General features: G+C 35.0%; 1 protein-coding gene across 8 annotated transcripts in view; it reads right to left on the minus strand.

The window, feature by feature from the left end:
* Nucleotides 1-17543, minus strand: part of LOC109047523 (inaD-like protein) — a 100346-nt gene that overhangs the window by 15132 nt on the left and 67671 nt on the right. For all 8 annotated transcript variants that reach the window (XM_042711777.1, XM_042711782.1, XM_042711781.1 and 5 more), the window contains 8 exons: nt 10021-10217; nt 6901-6992; nt 4779-4851; nt 3890-4003; nt 3226-3310; nt 2392-2462; nt 1989-2115; nt 1590-1696 (listed from right to left, as the gene is read on the minus strand). In XM_042711777.1, the coding sequence (XP_042567711.1) occupies nt 1590-1696; nt 1989-2115; nt 2392-2462; nt 3226-3310; nt 3890-4003; nt 4779-4851; nt 6901-6992; nt 10021-10217 (866 nt within the window). The remainder of the gene's footprint in view (nt 1-1589; nt 1697-1988; nt 2116-2391; nt 2463-3225; nt 3311-3889; nt 4004-4778; nt 4852-6900; nt 6993-10020; nt 10218-17543) is intronic.

The raw sequence follows: 17543 nt of genomic DNA on the forward strand, positions 1-17543 counted from the left end.
ATATTTTCTCTCGTTTTTAATGTAATATTTATATTTAATTTTTTATTTAGATTACTGAAAACTATTTTTAACAGTTTCAATTTTAGTTAACAATATCAACACCGCTCATTATGTTTTAAAAATCTTGACATTTTCTATTTTGTGAGTCAGATCTTTTTAACGAATCTCCCAGTTCACAAAAACTGAATGATTTGTTTATAAAATGAACTGATCAGGTTCTCGAGTTCAACTCACTGGCTCGATTCGGTAAAGAGCTCACTGGAGTAAAAGATTATCACTGAATAATAACTGATAACAAAAATTTGCTGTTGTATTCAGGAATTCAGAAGACTTTAGCAAAATTAATATAGTGCACGTGTCATACAGATCACTTCTATGATACTTTTATTTGCATCCTTTATTGAAGCCTGAAGCTTTAGTCACAATATTTTGTAACTAAATGTAAAAGAGCAACCTAAAATATCTCTTTCTGTGTTCCTCTGAAGAAAGTATGTCGTACTGATTTGGAGCGACATGAGGGTGTGCAATTTCTGCTCCCCTTCACCATTAAAATTCTTTTATATAAAAACACACACTAAGACATTTTTTTCTGCTGAAAACCTGTGGAGCCCGCGGGTTGGTTTTGTTGACTCATGGAAGCCTTAAACAGCTAAACTACCCACAGAGCCGGAGCGTTGCAGAATTATGATGGCGAGGTGGCAGTACACTGATAAAAACCTGAGGCGATGTTCGTCTCTGCAGCCCAGCAGAGAAAGTCAGGGCAGACAAAAAGCTCGTGCTGTGACCTGTCTGTTCTGATGCAGCCCTGCGGCCCACTGGAAAGAATGAACCCTTTCATTTTATCTAGCTATTTTTGAACATAAGAAAGCATAATGTGTGTGTATGCTACCAAATCTAGTTAAAAATAAGCAATCAACAACAATAAATGTGTTATTGACCGAAACTGACATTAAAACGGTCTTTTGATGCATGAGTTTCAATCAAAGGTGCTTTATGTGATTTCAGCCTGTTTGCTAACAAACACTTAACAACTGAAAACAGAAATCATTTATTTATTAATGATTTCTGTTTTTAGTGGTTAAGTGTTAACAAACTGGAAAAAAAACAACAACAAAAGACATGCAATATGCAAAAGACAAAACTAAACAGAAAAACAAAACAGAAAAAACAAAAAGACAAAACAAAAACTAAACAGAAAAAACAACAAATACACAAGACAAAACTAAAAGACAAAAAACATAGCAGAAAAAATAAATAAAATAAAATGTAACAAAAATGTAAACAAATAGAAAAGACAAAAAAAACTAACCAGGCAAAAAAAACAAAAAAAAAAACACAAAAGCAAAAAACAAACAAACAAACAAACAAAAAAACTAAACGGAAAAAATACAACTCCCCCTCCCCCAAATATATAGCAAAATTAAAACAAATACAAAAGATAAAAAACAAAATAGGAAAAATAAAACAAAAAGACAAATAAAACAAAAAATAATACAGAAAAATAATAATAACGAAAAACAAACAAAAAATAACAAAAAAGCGCGCACACACACACACATACACATACACATTTACTTCTGATATCGTACCAGCTGAGTATCTCTGCCGCCAACTATACTGAGACCCAGTCCAGACCGGCCTTTAGAAATCTCAATAACCGTCTCTTGTCCTGGAACTATGGGACATGTAGCAGGGTCTGAAACACACAGAGAGATAAAGATGATGCAAGTCTTTCATGTTCGGTGTTTTTATAAACAGAAAATGAATTCCTCTTTGTAAAAAACAACAACTGTCAGTGTTCAAAGAGGCTGAGGCAAATCCATACGGCAGGCCTGTGTTGTTTTCATTTCAGCCTTGATTAAACAGGCATTTGGGCGCCACAGATTGCAGCGCAACAACAACAACAAAAAAAGTTCATAAAAACAAGAAAATTAAAGTAACAGTGTAAAGTGTTTTAAACGCAATTTATGACACTGAGCGTGTTGCACCTTTGCTGCAGTACTCGAAGTCAGGGCTGGTGCCGGACACTGGCACGGATGATCCTGAGGACGTGACCTCCAGAGAACCTGCTGAGGGCTTGGTGGAATTCCTCTGGATTTTTGGAAGACTGGTGATCTGGGGAGAATCCAGGACAAGGACGAGTCCGCAGGAACACAGACAGACAGACACAGAGGTTAGACTGTTTACTAACGACTGCCATGTTTTGTCTAGGCAGAGCTTCCGTGTTTTGGCAGCTGTTTAGATCTCATCCAAAAATCTCATTCAAACTTGCATGCAACTCAATTAAAGTCAAGAGGAACTCAAAATTAACATATGAATGATATGGAAGTTAAATGTGTTGCAAATGGAGTTTTGTGTCACCCAAACATACACTTTAATGAACAAACACACCTGCTCCACAAGAGGCTTGGGTGACTGTTCGCTTGGAGTCTCCAATATTTTCTCTGAAGATTTCAGCTTCTGAGATGATTAATAGACCGTAATTAGTTCTGTCGCTCAGTATAAGAGACTTCACAACCAAAATCTAATGGAGCAATCATGAAACTGACTAATATTCATGGAACTTTTTGATTCATGAGTAAAACGGCAAAGATGGAAATGCATTAATAGCAATAGAATAAATGTTTTAAACACTTTTAAAAAAATTCCATAAATATACTGGATGTATTGAAAATCTTGGATTTAAAGTAAATTATATAGATAATTATAAACAATCATTTAAATACATAAATGTACATCAAATTTATATATATATATATAAACAATATAACTAATTTATGTAGCAATTGCATTAATAGAGAAAATTGTCAAAGTACTGTATATTAACTTCAGTATTAATATGCATACTACAACTAAATGCCACTCACTAAATTAAAAATGCAAAATGTTTTAACATTACATCACTTTGTTGGATGGTTGCCTACTGTCGTTTTTTCAATAATCCCCATAAATATATATACTGAATTATATTTATATATTTTGTATGTCTGTGTTTTGTATTTTATTGCTGTCCTTAAAAATCAGGGTTTCTGAATTAATATAGTATTTTGTAGTATGTGATTTGAACATACTGTCCTTGAGTACGGTTCTTAGGTTTTGAAATGTGCTCAAAAAATTAAGGTATGATTATCTCCATCTCTGAGCACACTATACAATTTGCACATTTGCATCTGTCTGCGGGAGTGATCAACAGTCGGCTCGAGATCTTCTTAGGTGAGCGTGGATTTAAGGCTGACTCTCCATCTCTGAAAGTCTTCTGCACCTGATCTGTCTGCGTGGAGCTCACGGTCGGCGCCAAGCTGGGTTGATCCTGTATGAGGAGTCAGGCAAACAGGTAAAATAAAGCGCAAGGCCTAGATACTCCCCACAGAGCCTCAACTAGGTCAAAACTGCATTCGCTGCCTCCATCTAGGACAGAGTAAAGCTAGAGGCAGCCGATGACAATGAGCTGCTGTTTAGAGTCAAGCGCCCCCGAGGCACTTTCAACTGTTTGTTTACCGAAACAAATCCACATTTAGGGCAGAAACAGCTGGTCCGAGCTCAGGCTGACAATGAGGGGATGAAAGCGAGGGTAGATGGGACAGACTCGTAAAATGCTGAGTCCAGAGTCATTATTGTTTTCATAATGATGGCAATCGGTTGCTGCATTCTTGCATCATATCTGTAGAAAAGTCTGGCTTGCAAGCACGGCAGACTAAAATAAATCTTTTTTTTGTATTCACTACACTATTTTTGGACTCTACATGAAATTTATATATAATTATTTGTATAATTAATTATAATATACAAAATGTACATTAAAAAATGAACCAAAGTTATTACAAATTAGCAATTCATGGCCGCTGACCCTTCATACATGCTGGAGGGTGTTGATTTGGCAAGGACTCACCTTGATTAGTGGCGGCTCAGGTGAGCTTCTGCTCAGAGGGAGGCTCTGGGGTAGCTGTGGCTTCTCTGCTGGAGCTGGAGCTGGAGCTAGAGCTGCTGGCATATTCTGATGCGTCTGAAACAACAGCTCTGAAATCAGCTGAACTCGTCCAATTCTAAATTTTAGCAGTGCATGAAGAGGCAGTAATCTCTAATCTGCACTAACAGGCAATTTATGCAATCAACTATTTAAATAATTAAGTAAACAAATAAATAAATGAAGGATAAATACATAAAATATTATCACATAAATATTACTATAATAATATACAATATAATATAATAATTATTACATTAATCTAATATATGTATTTTTTAATTTAACATTTAATATTTTTAAGAATAATTTATACATTTGTTAATTGAATTCAAATATTTTCTTCTTTTTCAAAGTATTATTTTCAAATATTTTCCCGTTATTTTTTCCTAAAAGTGAAAATTCTGCACATATTTAATATGTGTGTTATGTGTAGCATGATTTTGGTGGTCACTTGAGTGGTTAGGACAAAACAGGCAATTTATGCAATAAATAAATAAATATTTGCAGATTAATCTAATAATATATATTATGTAATAATATAATAATATAACAATTTAATATTAATATATAAAATATATTATCTCTGTTTTTCAATATTCAATAATATTAAATTAAAATATTTTTATTTTTCTTTTTTTTTTCTTTTTTTTCCTAAAAGCATAACACTTTTAACCTTTATGTTAAGTGGAGTATGTTTTGGACCAATGAGTTTTCATGGTGTTCATCAAAATTGTACTCGTTGACTGGTGGTTAGGACAAAAACACTGATACCAACACAAAATCAAATGTGGCTATTCATAATGTACCCTACCTCACTGGAGTAGAATGATGAAGGCTGGGAAGGAAAAGGAGCGACAGCCATTTGATTGATAGCATCTTCATTCCTATCAACAGACAGAAAAGATCTAATGTTAAGGTCTGTTCACTGCAAATCCCATGCAATAGCAGAAAAGCATGTCAATTTTCCACAAATTAACAAAAACCTTTACACAAAATTATGATGGTATTATTTTTCACCAGCAAAACATCTTAAAGGTACTGTTCACCCAAAAAATAAAATTGTCATCATTTAATCACCCTCATGTCGTTCCAAACCTCTATGAGTTTTTTTCTTCTGTTGACCACAAAAAAGGTATTTTAAAGAATGTGGGTAAGCGGCAGCCATTGATTTCCACAGTAGTTTTTCATACTTTGTAAATCAATGGCAATGTTCGCACATGGCTTAACTGAGAAAAATGAATCCCATCCTTTCAACGATGCCAAAATTGGTGCCGCTCTCTCTCTACTTCTCATGTTCCCACATGGCTCTTGGCAGTTTTCTCTGCTCAGATCGATAAGGACTGATGGGCCAGATAAACTGAGATGTTGTGCCATGAATCCTCAGAGCCTCTTCCTCAAGATCTTGGGTTGACGAATAATATCGCTCCCTACACCCCTGCTTCTGTTCACCTTGGCGTTATTGTCTTTGTGCACTAAATGACCCATTTCCAATTACAAGTCATGTGTTTTTGTCAAGGTAAGGTCGACGCAGGTGATCAGAATTTATGAAACGATCAATCTTCAGCTTGTTTCCAAATAACCGCCATTAAATAACCCTGCATCCATTAAAGCAAATCTATTACCATTCAGTAGCATGTTAATGTGTTTTGAAAGATGTAATCTAAGCTGCCCGTCATATTTCTCGGACTTCTGATAATTAGCTGTAGACAGCAAGGAGATACTGGTGTCTTTACACAGCCGTTATCAGCAAAACCTGACAAAACAACCAGTCAAATAAAGGTCAAGCAAACAAATACTCTTATAAAACACGAGATATGAACACAAAACAGATAATAAGTCTCTGATTACGCCTACAATGACAAAGTCACTGTTCGTTTATGATGGACTAATGGGCTGTACTGTTTCATAACCATGTATTGCATTGCAAAAATCCTCTAAAAGCTTTCAAAAAATGCTTTATAGTGATAGCAGTTCAAGTTTATTACACCATATCACACCTCACTCTCTGGATGGGAGGACATGTCAACTCCAAAACTGTTTTCTTCCCCCACTGTCATTAATATTTCTTGGTTATATAAACAGAAAAAACTAACCCAAGAAGGTATAATGGGGTCAAAATGACCCATATTCATTTCCTATGGAATTCTGACTCAACATAGTATTTTTGAATACTTTTTTGTCTGATATACAGCCATGCAACCGTGCACTGCTACTCATGTGATACTGTTCATAGTCTCAATTTTTATATATAAACTGAACAATATTATTTTTGAATTTGGTGCAATTAATTTATATATATAAATTGAGAGAGTGGAATATAGAGGGAATATTTTAACCCAAGAATTCAGCTAAGTTTGGTATTTGTTAACAACTGATATACAGACATAACTGCATTTACATTTGAACACAGAGAAATGGCTTTCTGTTAACTCATGTTAACTTCAGATGGGAATGTTTAACGAAAGTACTGGCACTGACTCAGATTGCTTCAATTATACATAGATTGCCACTGCCTCCCTGAAAAGCCTGCTTTATGATCCTAATTAGCCACGGTGCCTTGGGTTTTCAGCTTGATCAAGGAGTTTGGACAGGAGAAAAAAAATGCAATTCATTCGCATCTGGGCAAGCGAGATTGCTTGGTTTGCGTAATTGCAAGGAGGAAAGAACGACGGTTTCTGCTAACATGTGGATTCAAGCTGAAGAAAGTGACAATAATTCACAACATTTTGAGCTTGTTATAAATATTAGAGCTGTCAATGAATCAATAATTGATAACAATATTACTTTGAATTTGGTGCAATTAATCACACATTTCAAAACTCCAGAGGAATAAACTAACACATTATAATACATTTATGATCTCATTATTTTTAATGAGTTAAAGAATTCATAATAAAGCAGCAGGCTGAAGGTTGTCCCTGAGGGTCTCTTACCTGACCAGGACGAGTTTGACCTTTGAAGGGGCGCTTTTTATTATGGCTGATGCATTCTGGTGGCTCCTGCCGTACAACACCTGGTTGTTTATCTGATGGAAGCACAGAAAATTCTGTTAGCACAAGACAAAAAACAAGACTTTTTAAAGAAAACTGTGAAAAGATAAATATTGTACTATTATATCATTTTATGATCAATTTATATGGCAAAATGGCAACAAAGATAAAACTAAGTAACTTGGCAAAAACAACAACAACAAAAAACTAAATGTGTGAAAATGTAAAAAGTGAAACTGAGAAACTTGGGGGAAAATGGCAACAAAAACAAAAAAGAAGAAAAAAGAAGTGTATAATTTTAAAAAAATTTGGAAAATTGGCAAAAAAAAAAAAAAAACAAAAACAAAAAACAAACAAAAACAAAATTTAGTGAAAATTGCAACAAAGGTACAACTAAGAAACTTGGCAACTAAACAAAAAACAAACAAAAAAAAATCAAACAAAAAAAAAAAAAACATAAAAAAAGAAAAAAGAAAATAAACTAAAAAATAGAAAAACATGGGGAAAAAAAAAAAACAAAACACTAAACTGCAACAATAGTAAAACTCAACTTGGGGTGAAATGGCAACAAAACAAAAGAAAAAAAGAGAATATATGAAAGGTAAAATTGAAAAACATGGGGAAAATGGCAACAACAACAACGACGAAAAAACAAAAATTTAACCAAAACAAGCTTTCAAAACAATTTAAAATGTAAAACTAAGAAACTTGGGCAAAATGGCAACAAGTTTCAATACCTAAAATTTACACTTTCCCATATCCTGAATATTCATATAAATTTTGTCTGATATGACAAATAACATGGACAACAACCAATATACAGACATAACTTCATTTACATTTGAACACAGAGAACCACATCCTTAAAAACCTGTGATAATTCCATGGTACTTTTCTTTGTTTTTGTAAGAGTTTGCTCTGCTGAACCGTTTACGGATAGCCACATCTGAGTTTGCGAACACGTATTTGTGCCTGTTTGACTTGTGTCTCCAATCACCTGTGACAGAATCATTAGGCAGGAGCACTAGTGGATCGTGACTAATGCCGCAGTGTGTTCACGTCTAATGGAGATAGATATTAGACAAAGGTCAGCGAGCATGGCTCTGAGCCACGGCTGCACCAGGCCTCAAACTCCACACTGAAATACGGCATTCGTACGTGTCGACCAAATTACTAAATCGATAGGCAATTCTGAGGGGGAAACAAACGTGGAAACCAAAGTGCCATCTGGAAGGGAAAAGATCAGGGAATTTATTGTGGAATGAGGCAATATGGAGAACCAGCTGAGTTCATTCAGAAATTAAATTTTTTTAATAAGTATTTTTTCAGTTTTCATTGTTAAGCATGAATTACCCATAAACATAATATAATATACACACTGTGTTATTTCCAGAGATATTAGATGATATTATTAATTACCTGTATACATTTTTATTTAAATGTATTTGTCATAAATAAACATTAATAGTAATATAATTTATAATAAAAATAATTACTAATTATATTTTAATGATCTTTTTTTAATTTTATGGTTCAAATACATTCACCAAAATGTTTCATAAATTATATAATCAACTGATTAGATATTAATTTGTGGATTAGCTTTTATATATATGTGTATATATAAAATGTGAATAACTAAAACATTTTTCAATTTATATATATATATATATATATATATATATATATATATATATATATATATATATATATATAAAATTGAAAAATGTTTTAGTTATTCACATTGTGTCACAAAGTTCTATATTTATAGGAAAATTCAGTTTCTTGTCATTAAAATTTAAACTCAACTTCCTGCTGGGTTTGGCCAATTCAATTCAAAGTCACACTCATGAATAAAAACATTAAAATTGTGCATGAATATAAACATAAAAGTGACCTGGCGTTATCACTGTTTCACCTCGCATTGAATTATGTCTTATGGTGAGGCTGTGGGGTTGAAGGAGTTAGAGAAACACTTGGAGAGATAAAGCGAGCAGAAGAGGAAGGCAGGGAAAGTGATAAGCACAGACAGAGATAGTGAAACTGAGGGCAGGGTGGCTTCATTTGAAATTCATCCGGCCATCTGAGCAAAACCCTACACTCTTGATTGCACATTAATAGCTCAGGCACAGATACAAACAGATAAAGACAGAGATGGAGGAACCAGCTGATCCACATCCAGAACAGACAGCCTGGTCACCACGTCCCTCAAGACTCAAAGTGATGTTGCCTGTATGAGACTGACCCAGACGACCCTTGAGCCCCATGCTTCATTCAGCATTAAACCAGAATGAGAATGAAATTAATGGAAACCACCATTTCTCCCTTTGGATTACAAGGGGCTCAACAGGAAAAGGCTATTACCTAGAGAAAGAAAAAAAAGAAAGCGAGAGAGATACTGTATAGCTTCTAAATCCTGAGAACTGACCCACAATTCCTCACTGGGAGCTATGTAAGAATCACTTTGGAAAAAAAGGCAGGGACACTTTGTTTTAGTACGTATTTTGTATTATTATCAATAATTTATATTAATTGAGCAATATATGTCACTCACTAATATTCATTATAAATAATATTAAATATATATCATTAAATAATAATAAAAAATTTCATATTTAATATTAATGAGTAGCCTATATTAATTTTATATATATACACAAGTAATTTCTTTCCAGTGTACAAACATATAGATAGATAGATAGATAGATAGATAGATAGATGATAGATTGATAAAATAAATTACAAATAAAATTAAGAATATGTAAGTCACACATTAATAAAAATAATATCATAAAACTGTAATTAATAATTATTTATACTTAAAATATAACATTAATAATTACATTAATAATTATTATTAATATTATTATTGGCTATTGATTAATTAACCAATGCATATCAATTATAATGACGCTAATGAACAAATAATTTAATGTGATTTTTTATTTTTTTATTTAAAGAAATACTGTTCTAAAAATTGAAGATGTTCACCTTCTCTAAACCCCACCTCAACAAATCAACACCCACCACTCAATCACTTGACAGTGTGTTTGCGCGTTTCACCTCCAACAGTTCGTCGCCCACTTTGATGCGTCCTTCTCGGCTGGCCGGCCCTCCAGCGTTGATCCCCACCACGAAGATGCTCATGCAGGAGCGATCCCTGTTCCCGGCCAGACTGAGGCCCAAGCCATTCCGATCTTTCTCCAGTTCTACGATCAGCAGCTCTCCTGGCAGGTCTGCGTACCTCTGCCTGATCACCTCTAAACACAAACATGAAGAAAGGACACGTCTGACAGGGAATAGGACTGGAAACAAAAGCAATTACTTTCCTAGAGGACAGAGATAAAGGTATTGTTTACACGAGTGTCTATACATCACACTGAGTATAGTAAACAGTATTGACACACAATCTGAAAAGCCCCAAGGCTCAGTGAGCAAAGCTTCTCTCATTTTGAGAACGTCCTCGGTATGTCATTCGGGAACTAAGTCTAGCACGGCTTGAAATTACACATTAAGTCACCATATGTAGTTTTTTCTAATTTAAAACCAACCCAAATCCAACCTAATACATGCAGTCAAATGTGGCGCCCAACGTAGGGTCGTTTCGAATGCCATAAGATGACTCGCCATGTCTATGGCCATGTACACAATGCAACTAAATTCACTAACAGGTCAATTTACCTTTTAGTACTTAATTCTGTTCTGCACATACACAGTTCAGTAATTTACGCAAGTGACAACTGCATTCTACAACTGAATTGGAAATAAACCACGTACCAAATATCAATCCCAAAGACGCTTAATAAGTGTTGCTTATAACGAGTGGACATGGCAACCCTTCAAAAGTGAGCTCTTTGAAAGCAGCCTTCCAAACATAAATAAAACATACTGTCTCTGTCGATGGTGGTTTATGTAAAATCGCTGAACATAACGAGTCTTTGGTCATTGTAATATTACTACCAAACATGCGAGATGGCAGAACGCTGCTTTGGTTACCATGGTGTCAATCATCAGTTTTGAGAGTGAGTTCTGCTCCGTTCACATACAAAAACGATAATTTATGGAATTAATTCCCGTATTTAAATGCGGTTAACACTCCTGAAACTTTACAGTGTGCACGTGACCTATATTTCTTAGAAATAATTAACAAGTCAAAAATGTCCATGAGCTTTGCATGGACAGGAATTTTAAGAGCTCTTTTGATTGCCAAGGTTTGAGTAGACTAATTTTATTTTTTCTCTGACAAGAACAAAAAAAGAAACACTGATACATTTGGGGTGTTAGAGATTTTCCAGGTTGAGTGGAGAACGGAATTGAATCTTTTACAGCTCACGGCTCATGTGATATTACATCGAGACTTACAGAGCTCACGTAATCGATTCATGGCCACATGCTGATAAACGGCTGAGAGAAAGACAGAGCAGAGCCTGCAGCATTTAATCGCCACGAGCATTTTAAACCATGCCATATAAATCTTAACAAATCAGCCCTTAGTTGACCTAACACAAGCTCAAATCAAAACTAGGCCTGGTTCATCCTGAGGCACTTCCTGCAAAAGGGACAAAAGTGAAAGTCTCACTTTGCTTTTACCCGTCTTGCGTCTCTCAAAAGTCTGTATTATATGGCTGCCATGGAAATGGGGGCTGAGCTGGGACTGACTGGACTCTCAAGCACTGGGAACATTTGATAATCTTTCAAGCCAGCTGCTTCTCATGAATCTCAAAAGACTTCAATGGCTGAAGAGATTTTTTTGAGGGTTCTTCAGTTTTCATGCTATCAAAATTGAGTATAATGCTACTGGTGGCCATAAAGAAACAAAACACTTCAGAGGGAGATGATTCGCTGGCACTTTTAAACCACAGAGGACCATCAGTTAGGACTTTATTGATAAGAAACCATGAGGGAACTTCGCAATATGGAATCAAAGAAAACCAGACAATTTGTTGGCTGGTTTCAGACACCTAAACAAAATGAGGCCACTGGCAGATGGTCGGTGAAGATTTTTCATACTTTTAACAACTTTTTCCTACCCTTTAAAATCTTTTCCAAACTTCAATAATCCCATGTGACACTTACCGTGGCTCTTTAAAGTGCAAGTTTCAGTAGTCATTCCGATTAAATCCACAGCTGTCGCATGTCTGTGACCTTTCGCATCATGAAAGCTCATCCCTGTTTCCTTTATCCTGCGGTGTAGCTCACTGGGGGCTCATCGAGAGAGCACCGCTACCATGTGAGAGGCCTAATTAAAAGCTTTAGGACTGTAGGAGCAGCATTAAACTTTGGCAAATGGATGAAGTGAGAGTGTCGTACCTCCTGTGTGAGCAAAGAGAGGAGGTAGGACAGCCTATTGTAGCCCTTGGACTAAGGAATATGATTGGACAAACATTTTATGGTTGTCCAATTTATATCGTCCACTATGGAAACCCGTTTCCGTAACTAAATAAAAAATAAAACAATGTAATTGTGACTTTTTCTCTCAAAATTCTGTGAGAGTTTATATCTCGGAATTTATGACATTATAACTTGCAATTGCGAGTTATAAAGTCAGAATTGCGTGATATAAACTTGCAATTGTGAGTTCATATCACGCTATTCTGAGAAAAAAGTCAGAATTGCGAGATATGAACTGGTAACTATGAGAAAAAATAAAGTCACAATTGTGAGATATTAACTCACAATTGCGAGAAATAATGTCAGAATTGCGAGTTATAAAGTCAGAATTGCGAGATATAAATTCGCAAATTCGAAAAAAAGTAGTCAGAATTGTGAGTTTATATCTCGCAATTGTGAGATATTAACTCACAATTGCGAGAAATAATGTCAGAATTGTGAGATATAAACTCACAATTCTGAGGAAAAAAGTCAGAATTGTGAAATATAAAGTCGCAATTACCTTGTTTTATTTTTTATTCAGAGGCGGAAACAGACTTCCATAGCCCACAGATGATATAAATACATACATTTTATAAATCTATGTATTAAATCATAAAAAAAGCATATATATTTTTTTTTAACCAATTCACCTACACTGCCTTTAAGAATAAATTTACACTACCTAAAAGCATAGTATTTTGCATTAAAATTCGCATAGACAGGTTGTGACAAGAAATGGTGAATGTTTCAAATATTATATGGTGCTCATTATTATGCCGTAATTTAAAAAAAGTTACAATTTTCAGTTTCAAATTTTGGCCAAGTGCATCCTGAATTTTCAGTTTCGGCCTAGAATTTTCATTTTGATGCATCACTAATAATATAATGTTTTACTTTTGTGATGAACACATATTCTGTCAAATATGCATGTAATGTATTGATCTACATCTTTACTACTTTGTGAGATGTGTTCTCATCATACTTTCTGAATAAGCAATCATTCTTCCCAACCAATACAAGTGCTCAAATTGAACTTGTGATATCTAATATTTAATAACTTATTTCCTACATCTCACACCAGGGATTTTTGCAGGTCAGTGGTTCAACAATTACCACTCGATCATCAATCAATGGTTTACATTTCTGCTTTGAGTATGAAGGATTCTGGGTTCTAATCTACTGTAATACGTGTACATAGAAATCCTAATTATTGTTTATACTACAGCACTTTTAAAATCAGAGCTGTCAATTTCAAAACTCATGAGCTTAGCATCTAGGTTGACACACGGTCAGAGGTTCAACTATCATTGGAAACCTTGATAGCATGATAATTCAAGAGGCTTCATTATGCATTCGGATAAACCCTGCCATTTTATTGATCCAATACGTTGCTCCATATTACTGAGCTGATCATTGACACTCAGGTAAGAGGTGTATAATGCACAACAAACAAGGACTGCACTCAGATCAGCGGCGTCAGGATCCATCACATGCTGATAGAGGTGGAAACGAAAAACCAAGCAGTTGTAATTTGATAAGACCGACAGCGAGAGATGACTACCGTGAAAGAGAGAAATGCTGTGCAAGAACCCCCCCCCCAAAAAAACCTATTAATTCGAAAGCAAATACTGACCTAACATCTGAATGACCTTGAGGCCGTTGCACCATCTACTTAAGAGAAACGAGAAAATCTCTCCTCGAGGACTGTGAAGGTCACCTTCAAGATTTTATTCTGATTTAGAGGTGTCTGAGGACAGCGAACCCAACCTTGATCAGATTATGAATCACGTAGCAGCTCACGCATGCAGAACTGGCTATTTATTAGAGGTCAGACAGCAATTCAGCAAGCAGAATCGACTGGCAGAGACCAAAGAGTTAAGGTATGCCTGATTTTGCCGTCTAGTTTCTGCTGGTGGATACTGTAACTAAACTTATTAACTTACACACACACACACACAAACACACACTACACCATTCCAGGTAATCAGTAGGCAGGAACTCTGAATGACCAGGTGCTCAAACTGGCATCTGGTGACCCATCAGGGCATCATTCAGAGAAAACGAGGGAAATATAGAGAGCGGTTTGCTAATGCTGGCCCTTCATCATTGTCCAGACCCTCACCATGGGTCGCCCTCCATCTTCACTGAGGGGGAAGACGTGCCAGAAAGAAACTGGCGAAAGCTCAAGGACTTTGCATGCCAGACGGTGTGCATAAACTATAGTAATAAGAAAGGAACATGGCCTTATTCAACTGTTTTACTCCACTGCACAAACGCAGCACAGAAACTCAATAGCACAGTTGCTCCCTATAGTCCTATTTGTTCAAGAAGGCTCTTCTATATGGCATGGACCCCAACTAGGTCACTAAAATGTTATTTTGTTCCAGTAGTGTGTGTGGTCATTCTCTATATCAGCAGTTCCCAACCTTAATTTATTCATCAAAATTATTCATTTAGCAGATGCTTTTTTCCAAAAGGACTTACAACAAAGAGACAATACAAAGTTTTAATTTTGTTCATGAAAATTACAGGCTAGACAAAACATATGAAAGTGAGGCATATACTAATGTGCACTGAGAAAGTGTATCAACAATTATGACAACACAATATGGTTAATAATCAAGAAATGTTAACTTTCTAAAAAAATAAATAAAAATAAAAATAATTAAATAAAAAGTAAAATCAATTTTTAATGCTACATGAATTTAGGCATCACAAAATACATATACAAAATCAAAATGTATTTATTTTAAGATTTGCTAAAGATAACATTTAACAGTATTAATAAATCATAAAAAAATTAAAAACAGGAAATAAGCATTAGCAATTAAATAATAATAAAAAAAAAATATATATATAATTTTTTATTACAAGTCTGTAATACCTTCTGAAAACCACATGCAACCAGTATGATTTGTAATGGTTGAACATTTCTCATTATAAACTTTCTTATTTGTCATGTGTCATCAATGTTTTGATAAATATGTAACTCATGCACCAAATTATCATATCTTACAATTACAAAGATATGATAAAATAATAATATAAAATAACATCAAGCTGCAAACTGAAAAGTTAAGGAAGTTTAGGAACAACTGCTTGTATGTAGTTTTTCACCCAATAACATAGCTACTATCTAGTAAAGCAGTGTAATACAAACTGCTTATTTAGAATCCAAGATTTCATAAGGAGTCTTAGTCTTATTGGAGAACATCTCTCTCTGCAGTGGAGTGATTCCAGAACAGCAGTCTTTTATCAAAGCCTCAGATCACATCACTCCTTACCTTCTTCTTTCACGGCTGATGCCTTCAAATTGATCTGCTTATTCAAATCGAGGCTATATATTACATTGCTGCATCTGCACAGATCATAACAGTTGTTAACTCTCATCTCTCTCAAAGGGCCGCTGATGAGCTACAAAGCTCTGAGCGCCATTTACTCGCTTACAAACTGTGTGGGTGGAAGAAACCCTTCAAGGATATTCTCAGGTATGTTTTTTGACTGGCAAGTGCCAACTTCCAAGCTCGCCTCGACTGGCACATTATTGTTAGGATAGCTAAAGATGTGTGAAGCGAATCCAGACACATCTATAGGGGAGGCAGGCCAGCTGTTGCTGTTTTAATTAGAAAGCGCTGAGGACTGAGGCTGATGAGCTGTACTGTGGGAAGAGTAAAACGTGAATGAGGGGCTGGGAAATATTTGATTTCCATGTTCAACCAAACAGTAGGGAAGGAAGATGTAGCCCAACGCAGGAATTTCAAAACTTTTTCTGACACCAACTTTTTGACCCCCTTCCTAAAACATAAATAAAACCACCAAAAATTATTGTGTGAGAAAAATACAAAAATAATATGTTATTTCTAAAATTAAATACTAGATACTATATATTATATTTATATTTTATAATTTATTATTTACATTTTATAGTATATATAATTTTAAAGTGATTATACAATTTAAAAAAATGTGTTATCTTAATTTAACTGCTCTGTATTCAGTTTATAATAATTTTGTATATTTATTTTTTTATAAATTATTTATAATATTATATAGTAAATATGATTTTATATTGCAAAAATTAAACATTAACTAAATACATATTTTAAATATTTTTACATATTTTACAATTTATAGAAAAACGAAATAATAAATAAATAAAAACACATGCATGCATACAAATTTCGGTCCTCATTCAGAAAGGTAAATTTTCATGCTCAAGGACACATTGGTCTCCAAAGAGGTACGATCCTACAATCTACAATCAGCTCAGATCTTAAACACTGCACCATACCACTACCACAACAACAAAGAGGTCTCATTACAAAAACAAACAAAATATCTAATACATGAAGAACAATGCAATATCACACACACTTCTGGACTGTATGATGATCGTCTCTGACAGGTCCCCTTGCTCTGAGCACTCAATCCCCTTCTGTGTCTCTTTCCATTGTACAAACATACACCTATTTATAGTCTTATTTTTAGATGCACCAAAACTGCCTCCAAAAAAAGTGTCTCTGCAATTTACCCTGCCAAAAACGCTGAGGAACAACACCTGCGCACACTAGGCATGGGCAGTATGAGTAATTTTATGTTACAGTAACAGTCTTTTCCCTCAATGCCATTGCTGGCACACAAGTGTGTAAACCATAGCCTGTGCTTTAAACACCTCACCTTCAAACAACCTCTTATGTACAATAAAAGGTTCTCCTTAACTCCAAACAACATCATTATAAGCTAAACTTGCTTGTTGCATACTGTGCACCAGTATAACTATGTCTATGGGAAGGGTTTGTCCTCATGGGATTTTCATTCGGCTTTATCAAGGCTGTGTTTAATGGACAGAAATCAATGAAAAGGCCACGCGGAGGTAATTAGCGTAACACAAACGGAGGGCGTTGCCTTTGAAGTCTAATACTACAAACATCTTACGCCAAAAAATAATTATAATCGACATTAATTATTCAAACCAAGAGCCAAATGGGTCTGGTAAACAGGTAAGATCGGTCTTTGATGTTGATAAGGCAGCGGTGTGTGCAGGGAGGGTTATAATCAAGAGGGACGTGCAGCTGCAGTTTTGGATAATTCAATATTTGCCCACAGATTGAATTCTGCTGGGGGAAGATGGGATAATCTGATGGGCCACCCCTGAGTGGAGGGACATGATGCAGATGTGTGTGAGGCGTGAACGATCTTACAAACATACCTAT

This window comes from Cyprinus carpio, chromosome A22 (genome assembly GCF_018340385.1).
Source record: "Cyprinus carpio isolate SPL01 chromosome A22, ASM1834038v1, whole genome shotgun sequence".
Classification (NCBI taxonomy): Eukaryota; Metazoa; Chordata; class Actinopteri; order Cypriniformes; family Cyprinidae; genus Cyprinus; species Cyprinus carpio.